Below are 26,156 nucleotides of genomic sequence, written 5' to 3'. Positions count from 1 at the left end.
TATTTAATATTAATATTTTATTTATTCACACTTTTTTAAGCCTGTGGATTACTTATTAATTGTTTTGTAAGAAAAAATAATTTATATATTTATTAATTATTTTGTAAAAAGAAATAAATTTATATTAATATATATGCTATAGATAATCTTTTTTATAGATATTATCTTGATAAAGAGATTATTTGAAAATATAAAATAACTGATCTTACAATTAAATTCAATTGTAGTTATTCTATAATCTAAAATAATGCTAAATAGCAAATTGTGCTACTTACATGCAAACTATCCTGTTTTTATATATTATATAAGTTCGCTTTTGGACGGTTAGTTTATTATTGTATTTGGAAGTATAGGATTTACAATTTTGTAATTTATTATTTTTTAGACTGATTTGAAATGTGTTTGGGTATATGGGCTTAGAATATTTTCTTTTTTATTGGATATTGATTTATTATTTTATAGTTTATTTACTTTGGATTTTTTCTTCCTTAACTATATGTCTAAGTTCGAGCTTTAAGTATTGAATCCTTTTAAACATTGGGAGAGAGTTTTTTGCCTCTTTTGTGAGCTTGTGCAGTGTGATTTCAGATTAGTTGGCTTGTAGGCTTCGGATCCAGATGGTTTAAAAAAAAAAGAGAAAAAAAAATATACAGTGAACATTGAGATCAAACTAGTCAGTTTGATTTACTTTTTTCGGTTTGAATGGTTTCTGCTCAGCACTATCCGCTACAAACGCACGAACAGAGAAAAATGAACCAGACATTGAAATGTGCTGACGAAACTATTAGATCAAGGTTGGTGCTAATCAAAAAGTATTTATATGTTCTAATTTTTTAATAGTAGTCGATATCGTTGTTGCTATCAAAACTTATAATGGTCTGACATAGTGGTCTTTGTTTATGGTTCCCTTAAGCATGTGATTTTAACTTGGCATACCAATGATAAGTGCATATATAACCTAGCAATAGATCTCGCTTTGACTCCCTCTCCTCCAATATTCAAAAAAAAAAAAAAAAAAAAAAAAAACACTTGGCAGAATTGGATATTTGGCATTGATGGTGAGGTACTATTATTTTACTCTAGGCAATTCACGAGTAGCTAGTCCTCACTATCCCCTGCCCTGCAATAAGTTAGGAAGAAATTCTCAGAAGGTCTCTAGCCTTCCAAAAGAGAAAGCCCCAAGCATAGTAAGATATGTAGTGAAAACTAGTATGAATTATGAAACATGCAGATGGACAATACCCTCTTATAGGCACTAATATTTTTTTTTTTTTTTTTTTTTTTGAAAAGAAAATACTTCATTAAGATAATAATCGAAGAGACAATAAACAGTTTTGGTATAACATCCATGAAGGTAGAAGGCTCTTGCAAGGGAGTGAGCTTCCACGTTGGCTTGTCCCGAATCCAACGAATTCTAATATCATTTTAATGACTGAGAATCAATCTACAGTCTTGTACAAAATAAATCAACATCTGAAAAATCCATAGAAAATGAATTCAATGCATAAACTAATTGCTGGTTGTCCGAAAAGATAACACCTGCTCCATTCAAATTCACTTCTGCCCATTCTAATATCCTCCTCAATGCCAAAGCTTCAACCGCGGTTGCATTTAAATGGGTATTGAAATGGCCTGATATAGCTCGAATAAAACAGCCCTTATGGTCCTCAAAGGTTGCACCAAATCCAAAAAATGAGAGTTAAACATTTTAAAAAATGACCAATGATAGCATTTTACATTATTTAAGAAACTAAAATTTCCCTAAACTTTTCTATGCAAGTCAATGAACAAACATGAAGTCTTGTAGACTTTTCCAAATTCATCATTCCTGAAATTGAATGCAGCCTCAAAAAAATACAAAGCTGAACTTTTCACCCAGCAAAAAGGCAAACGGTGCAATGTCTTGTGTTTGATATAAAAGATTTCAAACAGGAGCCTAATACCTGACAGATACATTTAGTGAGCCTAAATGCAGTTTAATGCAATATTAACCCAATGCACTAGAAATGCATTTGATTTTGTTACATTCTAGCTTACCAAATGTAACCCATTATTGATCCTCCAATAACATGATGCAAAATGGTGAATTTATTAGAAGAATGCTATTTTCATTGAAGATAAAGCATTCTAGTCCAATTTGAGGATAATTTAAAATTCAACCAGCAAATACAGTCAGTGCACTAATAGTGGCAGAGCGGATTAAAATGGAACAGTGGCAAGCAATTGCATGTATAACTATGCAAATTAAAATGGAAGCTCATTGTTTTTATGCTTTCCCTTATTATTGCAATTTTCAGGCTCAAAAACTTGATAGTGATTTTTGCAAGTGTACAAAATCGCAACAAGTAATATATAATGAGTAGAGTATCGTTAACTCGAGGATTGTATACCAAGTACCAAAATTATGTTAACCTACTATTATTTAAACGGCAATTTAGGAAAATTATTTTAAGAAACTAAATTCAACAAATAAAAGATAATAAAAATAAATCAAGCAAGCAATTTTTGATTAAAAGAAATCAAGGATTAAAAACTACTAGGAATTTTGACTTCACTTAATTCTATCCAATTTATTTTATTAGTTCATTAATCAATTTTAATTGTTCAAGTAGGGAAAACAACCCTAAAATCACTAACAAGCTCTCCCGATGTATTGTTAGCTATGTTAACCCGGTTTAATTACCTATCTTCCAATAGTGCAATCAAATATGAATTAAATCATTAAGTTTTATAGTTTGTTTATGAATTCATAATCTAAGGTTGTTAACTTATGAAAACCCTCCATGAGTCAAACCATATAGCTTCCGCATCAAGTTATTATTCTCATGTAATTTATTACCTTTTTCATATCAAAACCCTTTCTCCCGATAGTAATTAATGAAATAAATCAATCCAGGAGAAAAACTCTGCCTGGAGGCATTAAATTCAATAATAAATTATATTTTGAACAAAGAAAAACAAATCTAATATTATGAATTGGAAAAGAAATTAAGCTACATCCAATCCATAGTATAAGAGTTTAGTCCAACATAGTAATTAAATAAAACTCAATTAAACTTGATAATAATTCCATAATCAATGTGAATAATGAAAAGTAAAAACAAGATTTAGAGTTTAGAGATAAAAACTAGTCAAATAACGTGGATGACTTCCTTGAATCTTGATACAATTCTTGATCACTTGAGGTATTAAAGAGAGAAAAATAGTAGACTTTCTGAAATATCTTCGTGTTCGTTTAGGAAAGTGAATCTTTATTGAGTAAGAAATCTTTTGGAAATAAAAAACTGTTAGGCTTTGTATTTCTTCCCGATTAGGACTCTCATAGCGTCTAAATAAGATTTAAACTTTATTGGCACATCAAAAAAGCATCTCATGCGGGTCCATGCAAGCGGTGTGAGCTGAAATTGACATTCTCAAGCCAATGCGAAATCTGGTCTTCAGCATGGGCGTGCTATCTAGCACAGCTTGGGTATAGTCTTTTCTGCATTTTTGGCTGGTTTTCTATAAAAAGTCCTACAAAATTCCTCAAGATCAAGTGAAATATGTTTAAGGAAACTTTGAATAAAAACATAAATAAAACTAAATAAAAACTAATTAAAGTAATTAAAAATATTAAAAATCCTAATAAAAACTATATTAAAAATACTATAAAAATAACACCTATTAAAATTCTCCAAACTTAAACCATTGCTTGTCCTCAAGCAACAAAACCAAAAACAAAAGAAAAACACAAGCTAAACAAACTGACAAAGCTTAGCTTAATATGGTTGGAGATAATTATTCACAATTTCAAAAATATCAAAAATTATTAACATAAGAATAAATCAAGTGTTTCCTATGCTAATTATATTCTAACAAAAATTCAATTCTCAACAAAACACATTCCTTAATTTAAACATAAGTTAATAAGATTTTCAACACCAATAATTATTCAACCTATGGCAAATCAAACATGAATTTTTTCACAAAATTTATTTAACCTTCAAATAAGATTTTTAATAATATAAATTCAACATTCCCATAGGCAAAATTAGTCGTTCCTTCTCCACAATCGAAATGCACACAATTAAAAATTTAGTAAGTTATAATGGGTTTTAGGGGTATAATTTAGCTAAACAAGGGAAATGATAAAAGGATAGACAAAAAGCACAAAGAATGCATAATCTCAAGATTTTCATTACATCAAAACAAATTTTTATTTGTAAAGAGAGATTAACTTGAAGTTCTTCACTAGCTTAAAATTGGAGATACTTTGGCAAGGTCTTTTCATACTACTTTGATAATTTCTTCCTTGCTTCAATTCCCCAAACTTGATTTCTTGATTGATTGCTTCTTTTATGGGGTGTTTCTCTTTGACTTTTCTAATTGCTTCATTTGCTAGTGTTCATGAGAATTTTTCCCTTTTATTGCTATGTTTTAATAAAATCAAATCCTTCAATTATACATTATTGTACTTAGGGAAATAATTTAAATTGGTTTAATGTCTATGTTTAAAAATGGTAAATGAGAAAAATTTTGGTTATAAGCTTCAAATTGGTTGCAAAGGTCATAATTTAACTTAGATGGCCTAGGCTAAATATGGAGTTCAACGAAGAATGCCTAAATCATCTCTTTCTAAGTGTGAGCATTTAAAATTTTGTCTCAAAGGGAATTCTACTTTGTTCTAGGAATGCTAAGGTTAAATAAATTTTTGTGTAAAACATACCTATATACCATAAAATTCATAAAAATCAGTGTTCACGACCTTAAAAACAAATGGTTAAATCAAAACATCATATTAAGTCAAAAATTTAAATTAAAGCTCAAATATATTAGACTAGAAAAACAACTAAATTTATCACAAGTTACTAAATTATGATAATTTTCAAGCTTGCTCACAATTATTCCAACCATATTAAGCTAATGAAACAAATAAAACTTAAAATTTTAACTAATATTTTCCTTCCCCCAACTTAATCTAGCATATTGTCTTCAATGTGTACAAAAATAAGATCACTTCCCCAAACTTATCATATATGATCAAAACAAGGTGCAAAAGCAAAAATAAAAATAGAGTTGAGAACATCTTACCACCATTATATTGAAAAATGCAATAAAATTCAAGGAAGCAAAGCGCATTAGATCCAAATGCTAAATTCTAAAAATGAAAAGGAACTAAAGTAATATAAAAAATAAAAAAATTAATAGTAAAAATAAATAAAAAATAAAAATAAAAATTAATAGGAAAAAAATAAATTAATAAAAAATAATTATAATAATAATCTAAATAATAGAAAAGAAAAATAGAAACCGAGGATGATTGCCAAAATGAAAAGAATAACAAAAAAAAATCTGCAGCATGGCCTGGGGGTGCTGGGTAGCACGCCCTGGAGGTGCTAGAGCCTGAATCTTGTGTAATTTTTCTCTGGAGACAGCACAGGGGTGCTGGCTAGCACGCCCTGGGGGTGCTAGAGCCTGACTCTGGGCGTAATTTTCTTTGGAGACAGCACGGGGGTGCTGGCTAGCATGCTCTGCCCGTGCTAGAGCCTGACTCTAGCACTTTCAATCAGTTTTTAAGCCTCTTTAATCCTTTTTGACCTGCAACATCAGTGTAAAACATCAAAATAAAAGAAAATAATGGTTTAAAGATGGGAAAAAAATGAAAAAATATAAATAAAAAAATATAGGAAAAGAAAGATGGGTTGCCTCCTATTAGCGTTTTATTTAAAGTCTTTAAACTCGACTTTTGAGAAGTTTATCAAATAACAACTTGCACCCATAGTATGTATTGTGTAATATCACACATGGGTCTTGGTTGAAAATGCCCTCAAGACTGGCTAGTTTGAGAAAATTTATACCCATCTTATAAACAACATCTCGCTTTGAATGATGAAATTGAGAAAAGAACCGTATTAGAACATGGAGAACATAATTTATTAAAGGTGGTTTCATTGGAAAGAAAGAATCTTCGGCTGGTGTATGTATAAAGACCATTGATGAGCTCAAATCAATAGTCTCAATTATTCCTTCATCCACCAATATTGCTTGCTGCTCGTCTTCATTTAAACTCTCACCAAATGTCCCTTCCAGCAGTACATCACCTTTTTCATGGTCATTAATAATCATGTCTGGAAATAAGAAAGTGAGATTTAATTCATCTTCAAAAGAGTTGCATTCTTCACATGTAGGCTTTACTTCTTCTAAAGGTGTAATTTCCCATGAAGTTTCCTCATAATTTACCTTGCATTCATCATCTTGATATCCATTAGTTGCCATGGTTATTAATTCCGCTGCTTGTACCTCCAAATTCTTTATTGCCATTTGTTGGATCTTAAAAATCTCATGAGTTTCTTTCATAAATTCCATGTGAGATTTAGTAAGGGCAATAATCAAATTCTCTAAATTCTTCTGCTTTTCTTCTTTATACTCAAAATTTGGAGCGTAAACCCTGTAGTGAAGGATCTCAATGCGAACGATAGTCAAAATCTGTCATATCATTTAACATGTAATGTACGTCCCCATAGCTACTTTTCGGAAGGTGGAATACTGGTTGCTGAAAATCCATTATCTACCCAACTTCTTGTTTCTTCATCTAATCCACAGTAGAATATGTAAGTGGGATATTTATTTGTAAAATTATGATAAGAAAATCTCTCTAGCAATTCATTAAATCTTGTCCAAGTGGCATAAAATAACTTTGAATGTTGTTGAATAAAACTTGCGACTACTTGTTGATGAAACATCTCAAAATACTTCCCAAGAAAATAATGAAAGTAAAAATTAATAAAAACAAAGAAAAAAACTACAAATAATATAAAAAAATATTTCAATTAACAAAAAAAATTAAAATAAAAAATGTATAAATTAATAATAGGTTAATTGGTATTGATATTGGTAAAGCCAATCCCCAGCAACGGCGCTAAAAACTTGACAGTGATTTTCGCAAGTGTACGAAATTGCAACAAGTAATATATAATGAGTAGAGTATCATTCCCTCGAGGATTGTATATCAAGTACCAAAATTATGTTAACCTACTATTATTTAAATGGCAATTTAGGGAAATTATTTTAAGAAACTAAATTCAACAAATAAAAGATAATAAAAAGAAATCAAGCAAGCAATTTTTGATTAAAAGAAATCAATGATTAAAAACTACTAGGAATTTTGACTTCACTTAATTCTATCCAATTTGTTTTATCAGTTCATTAATCAATTTTAATTGTTCAAGTAAGGAAAACAACCCTAAAATCACTAACAAGCTCTCTCGATGTATTGTTAGCTATTTTAACCTGATCTAATTACCTATCTTCCAATAGTGCAATTAAACATGAATTAAATCATTAAGTTTTATGGTTTGTTTATGAATTCATAACCTAAGGTTGTTAACTTATGAAAACCCTCCATGAGTCAAACCATATAGCTTCTGCATCAAGTTATTATTCTCATATAATTTATTACCTTTTTCATGTCAAAAATCCTTCTCCTGATAGTGATTAATGAAATAAATCAATCCAGGGGAGAAATTCTGCCTGAAGCCATTAAGTTCAATAATGAATTATATTTTGAACAAAGAAAAACAAATCTAATATTATAAATTGGAAAAGAAATTAAGCTACATCCAATCCATAGTATAAGAGTTTAGTTCGACATAGTAATTAAATAAAACTTAATTAAACTTGATAATAATTCCATAATCAATGTGAATAATGAAAATTAAAAACAAGATTTAGAGTTTAGAGATAAAAACTAGTCAAATAACGTGGATGACTTCCTTGAATCTTGACACAATTTTTGATCACTTGAGGTCTTAAAGAGAGAAAAATAATAGAACAAAAGATTATAGAACCAGCGAGATGGAATATACAATGAATCGATTTTCCTTGACTATGGCTAGTCTTCCTATTTATATAGACTCTCTGGAATATCTTCGTGTTCGTTTAGGAAAATGAATCTTTATTGAGTAAGAAATCTTTTGAAAATAGGAAACTGTTAGGCTTTGTATTTATTTCCAATTAGGACTCTCCTAGCATCTAAATAGGATTTAAACTTGATTCGCACATCAGAAAAGCATCTCATGCGGGTCCATGCAAGCGGTATGGGTTGAAACTGACATTCTCGGCCCAATGCGAAATCTGGTCTTTGGGCGTACTATCTGCCACGGCTTGGGTACAGTCTTTTCTGCATTTTGGCTGGTTTTCTATAAAAACTCCTACAAAATTCCTCAAGATCAAGTGATATATGATTCAAGGAAGCTTTGAACAAAAACATGAATTAAACTTAATAAAAACTAATTAAAGTAATTAAAAATACTAAAAATCCTAATAAAAACTATATTAAAAATACTATAAAAATAACACCTATCAATCTCTATTAGCTAACTGATCCCCAACTTTGAACCCCTCTAGGCCAATACCCTCTCTTGCATTATCATACCAAGAAGTTGAGTTTCAATTAAATCCATTAATGTGCAACAAATTGACAAGGTAAACAACAGTCTGGCAAATATTCATTTAGGCAGCCAAAATGTTTTTGGTCTAAGATTAAATTGTTGAATCGGAAGGTAATAAGAATGGAATTGAAGCGCAGAAATTCACATAATGGTTTGGAAACTCGCAGTTAACCAATAAAGAAAGGCAACCAATAAAGAAACTGTAGTTGTGCCTAACACTACCTACCTCTGCAAAGTAGCAGTATGATATGCATGACATGAATGAAATTAGCACAACATTTTGATACAAACCCACCTTTGAAAACCTTCCAATCCACGTAATTCCTTCCTCTGTTAAGGAATTACGTGGATTCTTAGGGCTCACTGGATATTACAGGAAATTTGTGCAGAATTATGGGCTGATAGCTAGGCCCCTCACTGCTCTTACAAAAAAGAATGCCTTCCATTGGAACCCAATAGCCGACTCTGCATTTTTTACTCTTAAAAGGGCCCTCACATCTGTTCTTGTTCTTCGACTTCTAGATTTTTCCTCCCCATTTACAGTAGAGTGTGACACCTCCTCTAAGGGAGTGGGAGCGATTTTGCTACAGGATGATCACCCTATTACTTATTTTAGCAAAGGGTTATCTTATTCCAGCCGCCTCAAATCTGCTTATGATAGAGAACTTTTGGCTTTGGTTCTAGCTTTACAAAAGTGAAAACATTACTTGATGGGCAACCACTTTTATGTTCGTACAGATCATAGAAGTTTAAAATATCTCTTGGAGCAGCGCCTTTCCACCAATGAACAACAGAGATTGCTTCTGAAACTCTTACCTTTTGACTTTTCTATTGTTTATAAAGTAGGTAAAGAAAATATTGGCGATGATGCACTCTCACGTCGCCCACACCATGTTGACTTTTTGGCACTTGCAATTCCTATCTCGCTCAATTTCTCCAATTGGGCCCAAGGATTACAAGACGATGAATATACCCGAGATTTACCAGCTGCCCTCCAAACAGATCCGGCTTCCTATCCAGATTTTCATGTGACCAATTCTAAGCTTTTTTACAAAACTCGTTTGGTCATCCCAAATGATATGGCTTTACGACAGAAACTTTTAGCTGAAGCTCATGACACTTCAACAGCAGGCCACGGCGGGTATTTGAAGACCTTGAAACATCTCAGTTCTACCTTTTACTGGCCAAATCTCAAGCAAGATGTCAAAGCCTATGTGCAGAATTGTCTCATCTGTCAGAAGGCTAAGTACCAAGCTTTGGCACCCGCAGGTCTATTACAACCCCTACTGATTCTAGCCAAAATTTGGGAGGACATCTTAATGGACTTTATTTCTGGTCTTCCTAAATCTGGTGGCTTTGACACAATTTTAGTGGTAGTTGATAGGTTGAGTAAGTATTCTCACTTCATCCCTCTTGCTCACCCATTCACTACCAAGTCGGTTGCTGAAATCTTTTGCAGGGAGATTGTGCGCCTCCATGGCCTTCCATGTTCCATCATATCAGATCGAGATGTCATCTTCCTTAGCACTTTTTGGCAGGAGCTCTTTCGCCTCAGTCAGATTAAGCTTCGGGTTAGTACTGCTTACCACCCTCAAACAGATGGATAAACTGAGGTGGTGAGCCATTGCTTGGAAACTTATCTGAGGTGCTTCACCTTGGCGCAACCCCGTTCATAGAGCAAATTCCTCTTTTAGGCAGAATATTCCTTCAACACAGGATTTCACACTTCAGCTGGCACCTTACCTTTTCGAATTGTTTATGGAAGAGAACCCCCTATGCTAACTCCTTTTGTACGTGGTGAAACTCACATCGCTGATTTGGAAGCACAACTCTTAGAACGTGATGTCATGCTTCAAATCCTCAAAGACAATTTGCAAAAAGCCCAGACACGTATGAAACAACAAGCAGATGCTCATCGCAGGGAGTTATCCTTTAAAGTAGGTGACTATGTCCTTTTGAAACTTCAGCCGTACCGCCAACAGTCCCTTACTCGCCGACGCTATGCCAAGTTGTCTCCTAGGTTCTTTGGACCTTATAAAATCATCAAGCGAGTTGGTTCAGTAGCGTATGAGCTTGAGCTCCCATCCGATGCTAAGGTTCATCCTGTTTTTCACATTTCATTGCTTCGACCTGCACTTGGCCACCATATTCTGACTACACCAGCGCCGCTGCTAGTAAATGACAATTGGGAACTGGAATTAACACCTGCAAAAGTCCTAGACCACCGCTGGTTGCATCGTTCAGGCACTTCAACTTTGGAACTCCTCATTCAGTGGGAAAAACATCCAGTAGAAGAAGCAAGTTGGGAGGAGTACGACCTTTTGGTTGACCAGTTCCCTCAATTTCGCCTTGAGGACAAGTCGAGGTTTCAACGGGGGAGTACTGATACAAACCCGCCTCTGAAAACTTATTCAAGAAAAAAATTTAACTCCTCAAGTGCTTTGCACATGGGTTTTGAGCGTTTGGAAGAAGTCAAAACTGTTGGAGAAGATGGAATTAATCAGTTGCTGGAATTTCTCAGAGTATAGAAACTGCTTCACATGCCTGATTTTTCTGCTGCAGTTATCACTTATCCACTTCCCCACTTTCCCAATTATTTAGGATTTGATTTGCTTTCTGTCAGTATTTATATTTCATTTTCTTGTTCTTTATTGATATTATTATTGAAGTATTAATCAGAGTTGTAAGGAGTCTGGTCCTCTCCATACGGACTAAGCAAATAAAGCTTTCCCTTTTCTCCATAAAATTTCTTTCTTTTCTTTTTATTTTCTACTGCTGCTATCACATTTACATCACACTTTAATTTTAAATGAAAAGAGAACTAAGCACCTATCTTAATTCAAACCTTATGCCTAATATAAACTCATTTTAATTGTTTCCAAGAAGAAGAGCAGGGAATCAAAAATCTTTAGTTGCCTGACATTTTATAGTAAAAAGTTTTAAGATCCTCAATTTGGCGACTACAAACAAATGATGATAAAACATACATGGAGGCTAAACTTTCATCAACCATAAACTCGTAAATAATCAATAAGCATGAAAGATGACAGAACCACACCGCTTTCCTCAACCAAGACACTGCAATTAACCAAATAGCCATTCAATTTTATTATAACAAGTTTCCACAGATAATAGAGAAAATTATGTATGAACAAAAATGTAGTATAGTCAGCAACTTTTCTCGTGTCAAAAGATCGTGGAAAAACTAGAGTAAAGACAGATATTAAATCACCTAGCTATTGCCTCTCAAATGCTGCCTCATGGTCAAAATTCAGTTGCAATCAAACTTCAAAAAATTTAAGCTGACTCTCGGCACCAGCTTTCGAACTCGGAAAATCCCTTTTCAATTTAGCAACTCTTTTCCTACAAGCTGCCATTGACTTCCCAGGAACTTCAGCTGCAATTTTCTCCCACCTCATTGCCACATCCTTGGGAAATGCTTTTAAAGCATTTAGTAATGCAATGTCATCTCCTGCACTCCATGGCACTCCACCAATATCTTCGTTATCTTTCTTATTTTCAACACTCTCTTTTCCACCAATCTTAGCTTGAACTTTTGTTTCCAATGGTTTCCTATTCTTTTAAAACTTCGCATAGGAATCATTATCATCTAATTTGTTCTCCCCCATTTCTTTTGCCATCTTTATTACACTCTCTACTTTATGCTTCCCATTAAAAGCCTCCGCAATAGAAAGAAAATAGGATTTGTGTTTTTTTTTTAAAGAAGAAAAAGCAGCCACTGTTGTATTTTTAATTCAAATTCAACTCATAATTCATGAACATACACAACTCCTCTTATATAGAGGTACAAAATAGACTAAGTCTAAACTAAATCCCAAGAATAACGAAGATAATCAACTGTGAATCACAAGCCAGATTATGTGGCTGTGTTAGCTACCAAACTAGTCAAAGAAAGAGCTAAACATGGACTTCTAACAACTAAATACACCCAACAGTAGAATAGGAAAATATTAACTAACTTTATCTCTCCAAAATACACCTTATAACTCCATATTTTCCTCAAGAGGTCCTTGTAAGAGGGACTAATCACATAATGACACCTTATTACTCCTATGATCTTTAACACCCCCCTCAAACTTTGCCGGGGCAGGAGGCAGAGTTTGCTGTGAAACATAGCTATGGCAGATTTTGGTATTGGTTTGGTGAAGATGTCAGCAACCTATTGATCTGTTGGAACATATTTAGTAACTAGAAGACCACGTGCAACCCGTTCTCTAACAAAGTGGTATTCCAACTCTATATGCTTACTCCTGGCATGAAACACTGGATTCACAGTGAGATAAAGAGCACTCAAGTTATCACAGTAAAGTATAGGCGACACAGTCATGGGAATCGAAAAATCTTGAAGCAAATATGTAAGCCAAGTGAGCTCAGCAGCTGTATGAGCCATTGCTCTGTATTCAGCTTCGGTACTGGAACGAGAGACAGTGTGTTGCTTCTTGGCACACCACGAGATTAAATTGCAACCAAGGAACGTACAGTACCCTGTGGTCGAGCGCCTGGTAATTGGACATCCAGCCCAATCGGCATCGGCAAACCCCTGCAAAAATAATGAAGAATTGGAAGTTAAATGTAATCCTAGACTCAGAGTTCCTTTCACATACCGAAGAATGCGATGAACAAACTTCATGTGCACCACCATCGGGTCCTGCATATATTGAGAAACAAAATTCACATTGTATGCAAGATCAGGACGGGTTAATGTTAAATATTGCAACGTGCCAACAATACTGCGATATAAGTGAGGATCAACAGGAGCAGCAGGACTTGTAACATTTGGTTTTATTTCCAAAGGTGTGGCCATCGGTTTACTGTCAAGCATTCCAAACCGATCAAGCAAAGTTAAAGCATAATGTGTTTGATTTAGCAACAACCCATCTTCTGTTTGTGTAATTTCAATACCCAAAAAATGATGCAATAGGCCTAGATCTTTCATAGCAAATTCCCTACACAACAACTGAATAAACGAATCAATTAATGTTGGAGAAGACCCTGTTAGAAGCATATCATCAACGTAAATCAACAAGGCTAATGTGCCTTGCAATGAATGAAAAATAAAAAGCGAAGGGTCAGCTAAACTGCAGAGAAAACCAAAAGAAACTAAAAAACTACTTAGCCTGTCAAACCATGCACGTGGGGCTTGTTTTAAGCCGTACAGCGCCCTCTTCAGTTTACACACATATGAAGAATATTGCAAATCTACCATACCTAGCGGCTGATCCATATAAAGATCCTCAGAAATATGACCATGTAAGAAAGCATTTTTAACATCAAGTTGTCGAACTTGCCACCGTCGAACCAAAGCAATTGAAAGAACAAGTCGAATGGTTCCTGGTTTAACAACTGGAGAAAAAGTTTCTGTAAAATCTTGACCATCAACTTGATGATATCCTTTTGCGACTAACCGTGGTTTTAATCGATCAAGGGAACCATCGGATTTAAGCTTCGCCTTGAATACCCATTTTGACCCTATCACATTCATGTCATGCGTCCTAGGAACCAAAGTCCAAGTCTCATTTTTGTGAAGAGCAGATAATTCCTCCTCCATAGCTTTCTTCCATCCAGAATGTGCCAAAGCTTGTTTGACAGTACGTGGTTCCTTAGGAATTGAGGAATCCATGGTTGTGACAAGAGCATACCTAGGGTTTTGGTTTAACAATACCAGATTGAGATCGAGTTGTCATAGAATGGCGATTTGGAGCAAGAACAGGTGCAAGAGAAGTAGAATCTGTTGCTAATTCAGCAATTGGAATATCTGAAGTGGGATCTGGCGTTGGCAAAGGGAGATCAGTTTCCTGCATTTCTAAATGTTGCGATGTGAAATTAGCGGATGATGATGGCGAATGAATAGGGGAATATGGTGTGATGGGTATCGGTGACGAATGATGTGGGAATGGTAAAGAAGCAGTCGAAGAATGTTGAACAAAGACTGGTGTGGCAGATTGTGGCAGAGAAATTGGGACATGTAAATGGGAAGCTGGTTCAGTCGTGGAGAAAGGGATCGTGGCTGTCGAAATCGTATTAGGTTGGGCTTGATTGAAAAGAGAAGGAATTGGAATTAAAGATAATGACTAGGTAGAATCCTGCATAGCAGATGACACAGTAGCAGAAGCTGGTATCCATGAATCAAACACTTGTGTAACATGTACTGGTGTACAAATATTAGTTGCTGATTTGTATGGAAAACACTCTTCATCGAATACCACGTGTCTCGACATAATATATTTACGATTTTTCATATCGTAACACTTGTAACCTTTATATTTGTCACTGTATCCTGTAAAAACACAAAGAGTAGATTTTGGATCAAATTTATTTTTCTTGGTGTCCCAAATATATGGGAAACACTTACATCGAAAAACACGTAACATGGAATAATCTGGATGCTTTTTATGTAACTTAAAAAATGGTGAATCAAATGAAATGGATGATGAGGGTAAACGATTAATTAAGAAAACTGCAGTAGTAAAAGCATCAACCCAAAAAGATAACGGAACACGGCTATGAAACAACATTGACATTCCTAGCTCACGTATTATGCAATGTCGACGTTCAACTATACCAGCTTGTTCTGGTGTATATGAAGAAATATGATGAATTATTCCAGTTTGTAGAAAATGAGTAGCCAAAGCAGAATTAACAAATTCTCCCCCTCCATCTGATTGAAAAATTTTGATAACAGCATTATATTGACGTTGAACATAGTTTTCAAAAGCAATAAAAGCCGAATAAAAATCAGATTTCGCACGTAATGGAATTATCCAAGTGTATTTGGTGTAATCATCGACAAGACAAGCATAAAACATAAATTTTCCAATAGATAACACAGGAGCTGGTCCCCATAAGTCACAATGTATTTTTTCAAAAGCAGTAGTAGTAGAATTAACACTTCTTTTAAAAGGAAATTTGCTGAGTTTCCCAACCTGGCAACTATCACACACTTGATTTATTTTTAAAGGGCCATTAACAGCAATTAGGCCTTTATTATGCAAACAATTTAAAGTAGAAATTTGTGGATGTCCAAGGCGTTGGTGCCAAACATCAGCACTACAAGACTTGAAACGAAATGAAAAATTAGCTTCAGGACGATTAGAAATTGTATACAAATCACCCTTCTTTGGTCCCTACATGATTAACGCGCCTGTCTTCCGTTCCTTCACAATAAAAGAATCATTAGTAAACTCACAATTTACAGGAAACTGTGAAGTTAATTTACTTACCGATAACAAATTCTTTTTTAAATCAGGAACATACAAAACCTCAAACAATGGCAACAAATGATTATTTTTTCGAACTTCAGAACTACCAATACCAGCTATAGGGATGGAAGAACCATCACCTATAATAACCGAATCACTACTTGCATAAGTATGTAAATTAGACACCATACCTTCACTTCCAGTCATGTGATTCGTAGCTGCAATGTCAGACATCCAATCATGGTCTGTAACAATATTATCAAGTGTCAAGGCTGCCAAAGCTTGAGGAAGAACACCAGATTGAGACGCAGATGAAGGAATCCACCAACAAATTTTTGTGATATGTCCTGTTTTGTTGCAAAACTGACAGGTCTCATCTCGATAAAGCTCACGTTCTGCAGCTGTTATACGTCTCTTCCCTGGTGGTGGAGGTCGTTGCTGCTGACCTGAAGAATTTGTTTGATTCTGCGCCTGAAACCCACGACCTGCAGAAGTAAAATTTGAGTGAGAATTTTTTGAATCTAAAGACGAGTTTGATCCAGCAATCTGCCGATTTTTTTGCTGTTGAGTATAGAACGCCAGATGAGGCGTATGAACTGCTCAAGGTGAAATTGCAGAATTTGCAAACCAAGTTCGTCGTTGATCATGATTTTGGAGTTGTGAAATCAATTTTGAATAAGTTGGTCTTGGTGGTTTGAGCATTGTGGTAGTAAAGGTCTCATATTGTGGACCAAGACTTGTGAGTAGGCTATAAATTTTTTCTTTTTCTTGAATTGGACGGCCAATAGCAGCCAAACTGTCACAAATATTTTTGAATTGACGAATGTGATTACCAATGCTGACGCTGTCATCTTTGCGAAGATAGATCAATTGTTGATGGAGTGTAAACTCCCTTTCTTAAGACTCCTGTGCATATGAGTCTTTTAAGGCATCCCAGGCAGCAAAGGCCGTATCGAGCCCAATTACAAGCCCTAGAGATTCTTCATAGAGTGTGCCGATTATCCACCCTCGAAGAAGACGATCTGCTTGCTGCCAAGCAGCGAAATTCTGAAGTGATTGCTCTGTTGCTTTGTCTGATCCTGCCGGATTCATTAGTGGTTCTTCTGTGAGATGATTTAAGAGATCTTGACTCTCGGCAAGTCCTAGTACTTGCTCACGCCATAGAAGGTAATTTGTTTGGGTGAGTTTCAAAGTGACGAAATTGCCGACATTTTAGTGACAAAGATGAGAAAGCCATGAGCAAAATGATGTTCAGGCTCTGATACCAAGAAAGAAAATAAGATTTGTGTTTTTTTTTTTTTTCAAGAAGAAAAAGCAGCCACTGTTGTATTTTTAATTCAGATTCAACTCATAATTCATGAACATACACGGCTTCTCTTATATAGACGTACAAAATAGACTAAGTCTAAACTAAATCCGAAGAATAACGAAGATAATCAACTGTGAATCACAAATCAGATTATGTGGCTGTGTTAGCTACCAAACTAGTCAAAGAAAGAGCTAAACATGGACTTCTAACGACTAAATACACCCAACAGTAGAATAGGAAAATATTAACTAAATACACCTTATAACTCCATATTTTATTCAACAGGTCCTTGTAAGAGGGACCGATCACATAACGACACCTTATTACTCCTATTACTCCTATGATCTTTAACAGCAATCACCTCCCAGCTCCTTGACTTCCCTACAGGATTCTTTACCATTTGTTTCTTCAATATATGTAAATCCTCTTCGCTCCACTCCGTGTCTCCCTCATTTGCAATAAACCCATTTGTAACATTTCCTGAAACTTCATCTCTTTTGTCTTTAATTGATAACCCATTTGTTTTTTCTTCACCTTGAATTGGACCAATCACAGTTTCCTCAGATCTGATCGCTTTTGATCTCCTCTTGGGCACTCTCTTTTCAGTGGAAATTTCAGGTTCTTCGTCATGTGTCTCGACGATTGGACCTTGACCGACTGAGATGTCACCACCAGTGACGTTAGATGGTGCAAAAGGGCCAATGAAGAAGGAGATGGAGACCCAAAAGAGGAGAGATTTAAAGGTTTCAGTTTGGAGATAAAGAATCGAAAAAATCAATAAAACGGAAGAGAAGATAACTGCAATGAAGACTAGCGGTTTGTTAAGCGATTCTTGTTGAGATTGCTGATCCGCGAGTGAAGATGGGATTGGCCGAGATTGAAAGACGAATCTGGTTCTAGCGTCCTCATCGAGAAACTCTATTGTCGGATGCTTTACAGTTGCTAGGGAGGGAGCAGAAGACCAAGAAACAGAAAATTGCCTAATTTTTCTTTCTTTCCTTTTTTTTACTAAAAAATACACGTATGCAATTATAAGGGAACATCAACCCTTTAACTTGACTGGTGACACTTTAACCGTTTATCATTTTAAAAAACTGTTAATGCCCGCTTTTTCTTTCAGAGTAATTGAATTCTCCCTTCAACGAATTTCACTAAAAGATGCTCGTTTTTTTATATCCAAAATCACATTTTCGACAACTTATTACCCAAAACTCACATTTAATGACTACCAACTCCTCAATCGCTTATCACAGGGTAGACTACGTGATGCACATAACACGCTCAACAAAATGCCTGAGAGAAGTTCTCATAGCCGTATTGTTTATTGGACTTCTTTGGTTACTAAATACTCAAAAAGTGGTTTCATTGATGAAGCTCGAGCCCTCTTTGACATGATGCCTGAGAGAAACGTTGTCAGTTATAATGCAATGTTATCAGGATTTTTGCAATGTGGGAGGCTAAGTGAGGGAATGAGGTTATTTGAAGAGATGCCAGAGAGGAATGTTGTTTCTTGGACTTGTATGCTTTGTGGCTTGGCAGATGCAGGAAGGATTTGTGAGGCGAGAAGATTGTTCGAGGAGATGCCGAAGAGGAATGTCGTTTCATGGAATGCAATGATTGTTGTTTTGACTAAAAATGGAGATTTGGAGGATGCAAGGTTGGTTTTTGATAGGATGCCAGTCAAGAATGTGGTTTCTTGGAATGCAATGATTGCAGGGTACAAGGAGAATGGTAAAATGGAAGAAGCAAGGGCTTTGTTTGATGAGATGGAGGATAGGAATGTGGTTACTTGGACAAGTATGATAGCAGGTTATTGTAGGGTAGGTGAGGTAGAGGAAGGGTATTTTTTCTTTCAGAGGACTCCTGCGAGAAATGTTGTTACTTGGACAGCCATGATTAGTGGGTTTACTTGGAATGGATTTTATGAAGATGCATTGCTGCTTCTTCTTGAGATGAAGCGGAGCTCTGGCATAATACCAAATACAGAGACTTTTATTTCACTTATTTATTCTTGTGCTGGCATAGGATTCCATCGTCTTGGCAAGCAGTTACATGCTCAGGTTATAATAAACAGGTTTGAGTATGGTGATTATGATGGTCGGTTATCGGAGAGCCTTATTTACATGTACTCTTCATTTGGCTTCATGGATTTTGCACATTTTATATTTAACAAGAACTCAAATCATTATGTTGTTCAGTCTTGTAACTGCATGATTAATGGTTATATTCGGATTGGCCAACTGCAGAAGGCTCAGAATTTGTTCGACACTGTACCTATTCGAGACAAGATCACCTGGACTTCAATGATTGATGGATATTTCAGTATTGGAAATGTATCCGAAGCATGCCATCTGTTCCAGAACATGCCTGAAAAAGATTCAGTTGCATGGACAGTAATGATTTCAGGACATGTCCAAAATGAACTTTTTGCTGAAGCTACTAATTTGTTTACAGAGATGCAGGCTCATGGATTTAGTCCTTTAAGTTCTACATATGCTATTCTTTTTGGAGCTACAGGTGCATTGGCATGTCTTGATCAAGGGAGGCAATTGCATGCAATGCTGATAAAAACATTATCAGCTACTGACTTGATTCTAGATAATTCTCTGATTTCAATGTATGCAAAATGTGGGGAGATACATGATGCATATAAAATATTCTCGCACATGATTTCTCATGACCTGATTTCTTGGAATTCTATGATCATGGGATTTTCACACCATGGGCTAGCGACTGAAGCACTAAATGTTTTTGAAGCCATGTTGGAATCTGGAACTCATCCAAATTCTGTAACCTTTCTAGGTGTTCTATCAGCATGTAGCCATGCAGGATTACTGAGTAAAGGATGGGAGTTATTTAATGCAATGAATAATGTTTACGTAATTCAACCAGGTTTGGAGCATTACATTTGTATGATTGATCTTTTGGGCCGAGCAGGGAAAGTGAAAGAGGCAGAAGAATTCATTTTGGGATTACCTGTTGAAACAAATCATGCTATTTGGGGTGCATTGCTTGGTTTATGCAGTTTTAGTGAAAAAAATGCTGGCATAGCTAAACGAGCCGCTGCGCAACTCCTTGAGCTAGATCCACTAAATGCACCTGCACATGTAGTTCTCTGCAATATGTATGCAGCAAGTGGCAACCATATCGAGGAGCAAAAATTGAGGAAGAAGATGGGTATGAAAGGTGTGAGGAAGGTCCCTGGATGCAGTTGGATAGTGCTAAATGGAAGAATTCATGTCTTTTTGTCAGGAGATAAATTAGACCCACAGGCAACTGAACTGCTATCATTCCTGTTTCAGTTTGGTGATGGAGCATATTAGGTATAAAATTTTCATGGTTCATTGAGAATGGGATTTTATTTTATAATATCTTCACAATTTTTTTTTTTTAAAAGGCATAATATCAATAGTTGCCATGAACAATGAAGACATAAGTACCGTGCTAAGCTTTTTCAAATGCGAGCTTGGTTCATTTATTAAAGTAGCCTAAAAATCAAGTTTAAATTTAGTTCATTTAGAAACCGAACTTGAATCTAGCCGAGCTTTTATCGAATCAAGTATTGATTGGTTCATTTATAGCCCTGTAACCGTAGCTTAATAAGGAATTGATGGAATTTCGTCAATTAAATTGGTTGATAGCAAGTGTATTGTAGTTCCAAATGCTAAAAGCTCAACTGATCATCACCGTTGAAAATGTGAAATCAAAACTGCTAATTTTGTCCGCCTAAAACTGCAATTACACAAGCAGAATATATACTGCCCTTCTCTTTGCCCCATACGCATTTTAGCAACCATTCAAAGGGTGTAAGAATAATAAACACAAATTTAACAAACAAAAAATTATTTTCTCAAAAAAAAAAAAAAAAAAGGATTGGCATTATAGATGTGGTATGAACCGGACTAAAGATTGAACTGGCTTATAACTAGATCGCGGTTGAACCAAGAACCGGATCAACTTGGTTCAACCGGTTCTTGTCATTTTTTATTTTCATAAGTATTTATAAAAACTAATTGTAAATAACTTGATAGAAAAAAAAGTAATAATATTCTAAATATATAATTTTTTTCAAACCATTTATCATCAACTATCAACAATAATAATAAATTAGTTATGTCAATATATTAATATTATTTAATATATCAAATAAATATTATATCTTTAATTAATTATTTTTATTATATATTTTTTATTTTATATATATATATATATATATATATATATATATTTTTGTGTGTGTGTGTGTGTGTGTGTGTGTGTGTGTTTGTGTTTGTGTTTGTGTTTTAGTAACGACGAAAGAGAAAATCAACCTTAATTTAATATCTAAGTTGTATGCATATCTATCGCTAAATTATATTTGTACTTACATTACTCAAACGTGCATGCTATACATATTTTTATCTTATAATTAATAATTAAAAACTCATAATAATAATTAATTATTAAATTTTAATAATTTTATTTTATTATTAATCATTTTATTTTTAATAATTGAGATAATATATTTACTTTTTTTATTAATTAATCATTTCATATTTTCAAAACATCATTTAGAAAAAAAGAAACAAAATATAACAACAATAAGTTAGTTGACCCATTTGCAAGTAAGAAAAATAATCTATATATATATATATATATATATATAGTTTTTTTTAATTCTTTTCTCAAGATATAAACCATTTCTAAACTATTAAATTTTTAAAATTTGAACTTTAAAACTTTTTGAGTTTTTTTTTTTATCTCTATCTATATACTTATATTTATTTTTAAATATTCTTATGCCATAATTTTCTTTCACAATGGCTTTTTTGTTTTACTTTTTTTGTTGCCTCTTTCAATTATTTTACTTTCAATTTTTTTGTATTTTGATTGTGTTATGTTTATTTATTTTTTTATTTTTGATATATATGTTATTATTTTTTTTTCATATTTTAAATAGTATTATGACAATATTAACTCTCTAGATATATCACCATCTTTTTAAACTGAGGAAATTAACTCTTTAATCTCTTTTTTCATTCCTTTTCTTTTTCTATTTGTGGAAGGAACTTTTTATGGATTTCTCTTTTTTTTTTTTTTTTATTTGTAGGTTATGTTTCTTTGTATTTGAAAATCCAATAGGAGAACACACAAACTCAATATTAATTATTTACGTTGTACTTTTTCACAAAATAATATTTTATCTTCTTAATTTTCATATTTTCGAGTATAGTATTTTTAAAGATTTTGATATTTTGGGTTATTATTTATCACTCTCATATAATTATTGTTTATTATTGAGAAATATAAGCATTCTTTCATTAAAAAAAAAAAAAAAAGATAAGTATAAGCTTCTCTATTCTTTTTAAGAAATTACGGAAATTTTTTTTTTTTTTACTATTTAACTAGACACTGTGGTTATATATATAATTAAAACATAAAAATTAGGTCTTTAAAAATTTTAAAAAATTTCAAATTCAAATTTTTTAATTAAAAATACAGATATAATAGTTAAGACTTTGTTTTGTATAAAACTTTCTATTTTTAATCTATTTAAGTTCTATATATTAAATTAAACTAAAATAACTTTTTATTTGAAATTGTTATATTTAATATTTAATATTTTAATTTTTCTATATTTTCTATGTTTTGCATTAATTAAATTATAAATGATATTTATCTATATATTATCCATATTAAATTATTTGAATCTTAAAAATTTTGTAGAACTCTCTACGCTAATATATGGTGTTTAAATTGTTTAAATTATCTATATAAAATTACCTAAACATGATATTAAATTTTATAATTATTTAAATTATTACAATCTCTATAATATGCCAATTTAACAATGCAACCTACGGAAAAATAGATATTTTAATAATATATTAAATACAATTTATAAAATATAATATACAACAATAAAACAATCAACCCACGCAATACACGGGCCTTCAACTAGTTAAAGCCTAGATAATAAACTAAAGCCCGTGTGTTCTTGAAAATTTTGACAGCTCTTTATCTTTTCTACGTCGGAAGCATTTAGGTTTTTCAAGTACCACATTAGTAACTAGTGAGCTGCTAATCTTAAATATCCTCTTCCCTTTTCATATAAATAACACATTAAAAGAATAACAAACAAAAAAAAAAAAATTATCAAAACTCGCACAAAAAAAAAAAAGAAATAGAAAAAGAGAAGGTCAAAAGACTCAACAATCTTTCATCTTCATCTTCTATTTTAGAGTGAGGATGAAAGAAAAAAGAGTGAGAGATAGTTGCTAACATTAAGCAATGACAAAGAGCAAAAAATAAGAGAGGAATTTGGTTTTTTATTCAAAATGACATTAAAATGGCATAAAATTGGTTCACTCCAAGTCATCCGGCTTTCGGTCTTTTCGATTGGATTCAGTTTTTTAATCATCCGATTTTAAGCATCAAATCAGACCAAACCAGGCATCAGTTCCTAAGTTAACCGGTTTAACCGGCTAGTCCGGTTTGATTTTCAAAACATTAGAACCAGCTAATACGCTCAGAACATTTTACACTTGGATAATTCCTGGTAATATTTTCATCATCGAAAGAGAAAAATACTAGATTCACGAAAAGCCCAAGAATCAAACAGCTTATATATGTATATGCAATCCATGTCATCCAAGAAGAGAATAAAGTTTCCTTTTGATTCAAAGGAATCTAAATCTCTGGCCAGAAAAGATAGAGATGAACTCCTTTTTCAAATAGTAATTGGTCACAAGTTACCATTATTACTACTGTGATCCATCTAGTAAACCTTAAATTTTCTTGCTTGGTAATAATTAATATTATTGAGATGTGTTGTGACATATGCCATTGTGAGTCTCGTATACCAACTTGTAGAAGAGCTTAATTCTAACATGAAAAAAAGGAGATAAATTTCCTTAATTTTAGGAGAGTTAATATTAACTTGGAGCAAAGATATTTTATATTTTGCTACTGTAAAAGCAATCTCTATTAAAGCAAATTATAAGAATAACGTGGAGATAGAGAGTTGAGAGAGGAGAGTTATTATGCTGAGAATATGAAGAAAAAGAAAAAGAAGAAAAAATAAAATTGTCTTTTTAACGTAAACTCTATATTTCTTTGTAAATTTCTATTGTCTTTAGTTATTTAGTGTTTATACTTTTTTTTTTTGTTCTCCTCTCGATCTCCACTTTTCAACATGGTATTAGAGCTTTAATGGTCTAGGCTAGCTTCCGGCAGGCTTGGTTTGATCCTCAATATGTAAGGAGATGTGAGATTATGTTACATAATAGGTCAGTGAAATGCGTTGGTTCGTCTTGATACACTGGAGGTTCCATATCTGCAGCTGAGATTACTGAGAAATTGGTGAGTTGACTCCACTTAAAGAATTATAGCTTCATTCTTAAATGATTCAAAAATATTTATGGTGTTATGAATTGCATTACAGGCGAATAAGTTGGGTCGTGAGCCTACCCCGATGGAGGTCATCACCTACACATACACGAAGAATTATAACGAGGTCACATTCATTGATAAGCGTGCAAAGCTTGTTAGAGAAAGTTTAGAATTCTTCACTTGTACATAATATTTGCACTTTTTACATTTTTCTGATATTGTTTACTATCTTCATTTTCAGGATGGTTATACTACTTGAAAAGAGCAAGCGACTTCATCTCAGGCTCAGCTGATGAGCAACCTACCATCAATGAGTTCCAGTTCTATTTTAAAGTCGCAGGAGGCGAGAAAAAGAGAAAGGTGTATGACATTGGTTCGCAGTCACCAGTTTTCTACAACCGCTGCCCTGGGACTTTAGCAGGTAAAGCCACACTAGTTCAGCCAAAGGCGCGTCCTGAGGAGAGATCCAGGATCTACGGGCTCAACTTAAAGCAAAGCAGTAGCAAATTACAGAGCTTATGTTGTAGCAGCAACATATGATGGAGATGTATGCTCAAAACTGATCTTCTGCTTTGCCAGCTCCTTTTGCTATAACAGCTCCCTCCGCTCCATTGACTTTTTCTTTTCTGGCATCTCTACCTTCTCTGACTCCTCTAGATCCTATAGTAGTTCTTTCTAATTCTCCATCTCATGTTTTTCGTTCTATAGCTCCACGGTGACTTCTTTTATGTTTTCTATTTATTTTTTAGATTTTATATTCTACCTTGTATTGTAAATTATGAACTATACATTAATGTTCTATTTATTTTAATGACAATTTAGTATTCTGTTCATTAGTTTAAGGTAATTTCATTGAATGGTTTGAATTAATATTATATATTTGCCTTTGGCCTAATGCATAAATTTACCACTAAAATTGACGCGTTTAATCTTGTGGCACCCTTAAGTTTACATGGACCTACCATGCCTCTTAAGTTGTACTTTTAAATATCAACTTTGCACCTGCTCAAGCACACCAAAGAAACTGAAAACTCATGTTGATAATGTGTCAAATAAAAGAAAAAAAATGCCACATTGTCGATGATGTGTCAAATGAAGTAAAAAAAAAAAAACAAGTTGACTATGGTTCATCTTCCTCCCTTTAACTCCATCGCCTTCTCTATTCTAAACTCATTCTTTTCTAAACCCATTCTCTTCTAAACTGGTATCATAAAAATGGCTAGTTTCAAAAAAAAAAAAAAATTAATATGGCTGATTTCAAAAAAAATAAAAAAGAAAGGATTTTTAATATCAAATGGAAAGTAGAGATTGTCTGCATAAAGAATCTCATGCTTGGATGAAGAAGAAGAAAATTTGATTTCATTTACTAAACTCCTCTATCCTTTGTTTATTCTAATTTTCCTTTTCTTATTTTCACTCTTTTTTTTTTTTTTTTTTTGTTTTAAAAGGAAGATACAATTTCTTTCTTTCTTTATTTGTATGATCTGAGTTCAACTTCCACAATTAAATTATTTTATTAATTAATCTTCTTTTATCTCCTTTCAAATGGGTTCTTTCTCTCTCTTTTTTAAAGAAGCGCAAAATTAAAGATACGACTACATACCGAAACTGACAGGCTGATCAAGAGGTATTTCTAGAGTTGGCAATGACGACGATGAGCTTTGATGGGAATGAATCTTTAATTTAGTAAATGAGATCTACTTTAACTGAAAGAAGCTCTTCTTAATGAAAAAGTGGAGGTAGTTATGTAATTTGAAATTTTTGATAATTTTATTTTTCTCATCTCTTAGTTTTGAGCTTTTTGTATAATTTGGTGCTTATGAATAA

At 33.4% G+C, this 26,156-nt stretch overlaps 1 protein-coding gene and 2 pseudogenes across 1 annotated transcript; 1 reads left to right on the top strand and 2 right to left on the bottom strand.

The window, feature by feature from the left end:
* Positions 1-11,710: 11,710 nt before the first annotated feature.
* LOC119371459 (transcription factor MAMYB pseudogene) lies at positions 11,711-17,991 on the bottom strand (annotated as a pseudogene).
* LOC149492570 (uncharacterized) lies at positions 15,558-16,351 on the bottom strand (annotated as a pseudogene).
* LOC105636366 (pentatricopeptide (PPR) repeat-containing protein) lies at positions 17,119-20,417 on the top strand. The gene has a single exon (XM_012219625.4). The coding sequence runs from the start codon at positions 18,059-18,061 to the stop codon at positions 20,279-20,281; it is 2,223 nt and encodes a 740-aa protein (XP_012075015.1). The 5' UTR covers positions 17,119-18,058; the 3' UTR covers positions 20,282-20,417.
* Positions 20,418-26,156: the final 5,739 nt, after the last annotated feature.

This window comes from Jatropha curcas, chromosome 11 (assembly GCF_041381405.1).
Source record: "Jatropha curcas cultivar XTBG-Jc1 chromosome 11, XTBG_Jcur_1.0, whole genome shotgun sequence".
Taxonomy (NCBI): Eukaryota; Viridiplantae; Streptophyta; class Magnoliopsida; order Malpighiales; family Euphorbiaceae; genus Jatropha; species Jatropha curcas.
This window is presented reverse-complemented; position numbering and strand designations above follow the sequence as displayed.

Coding starts and splice junctions, on each gene's coding strand:
- LOC105636366 (XM_012219625.4), top strand. CDS start 18,059: ATGCCCGCTTTTTCTTTCAGAGTAATTGAATTCTCCCTTCAACGAATT.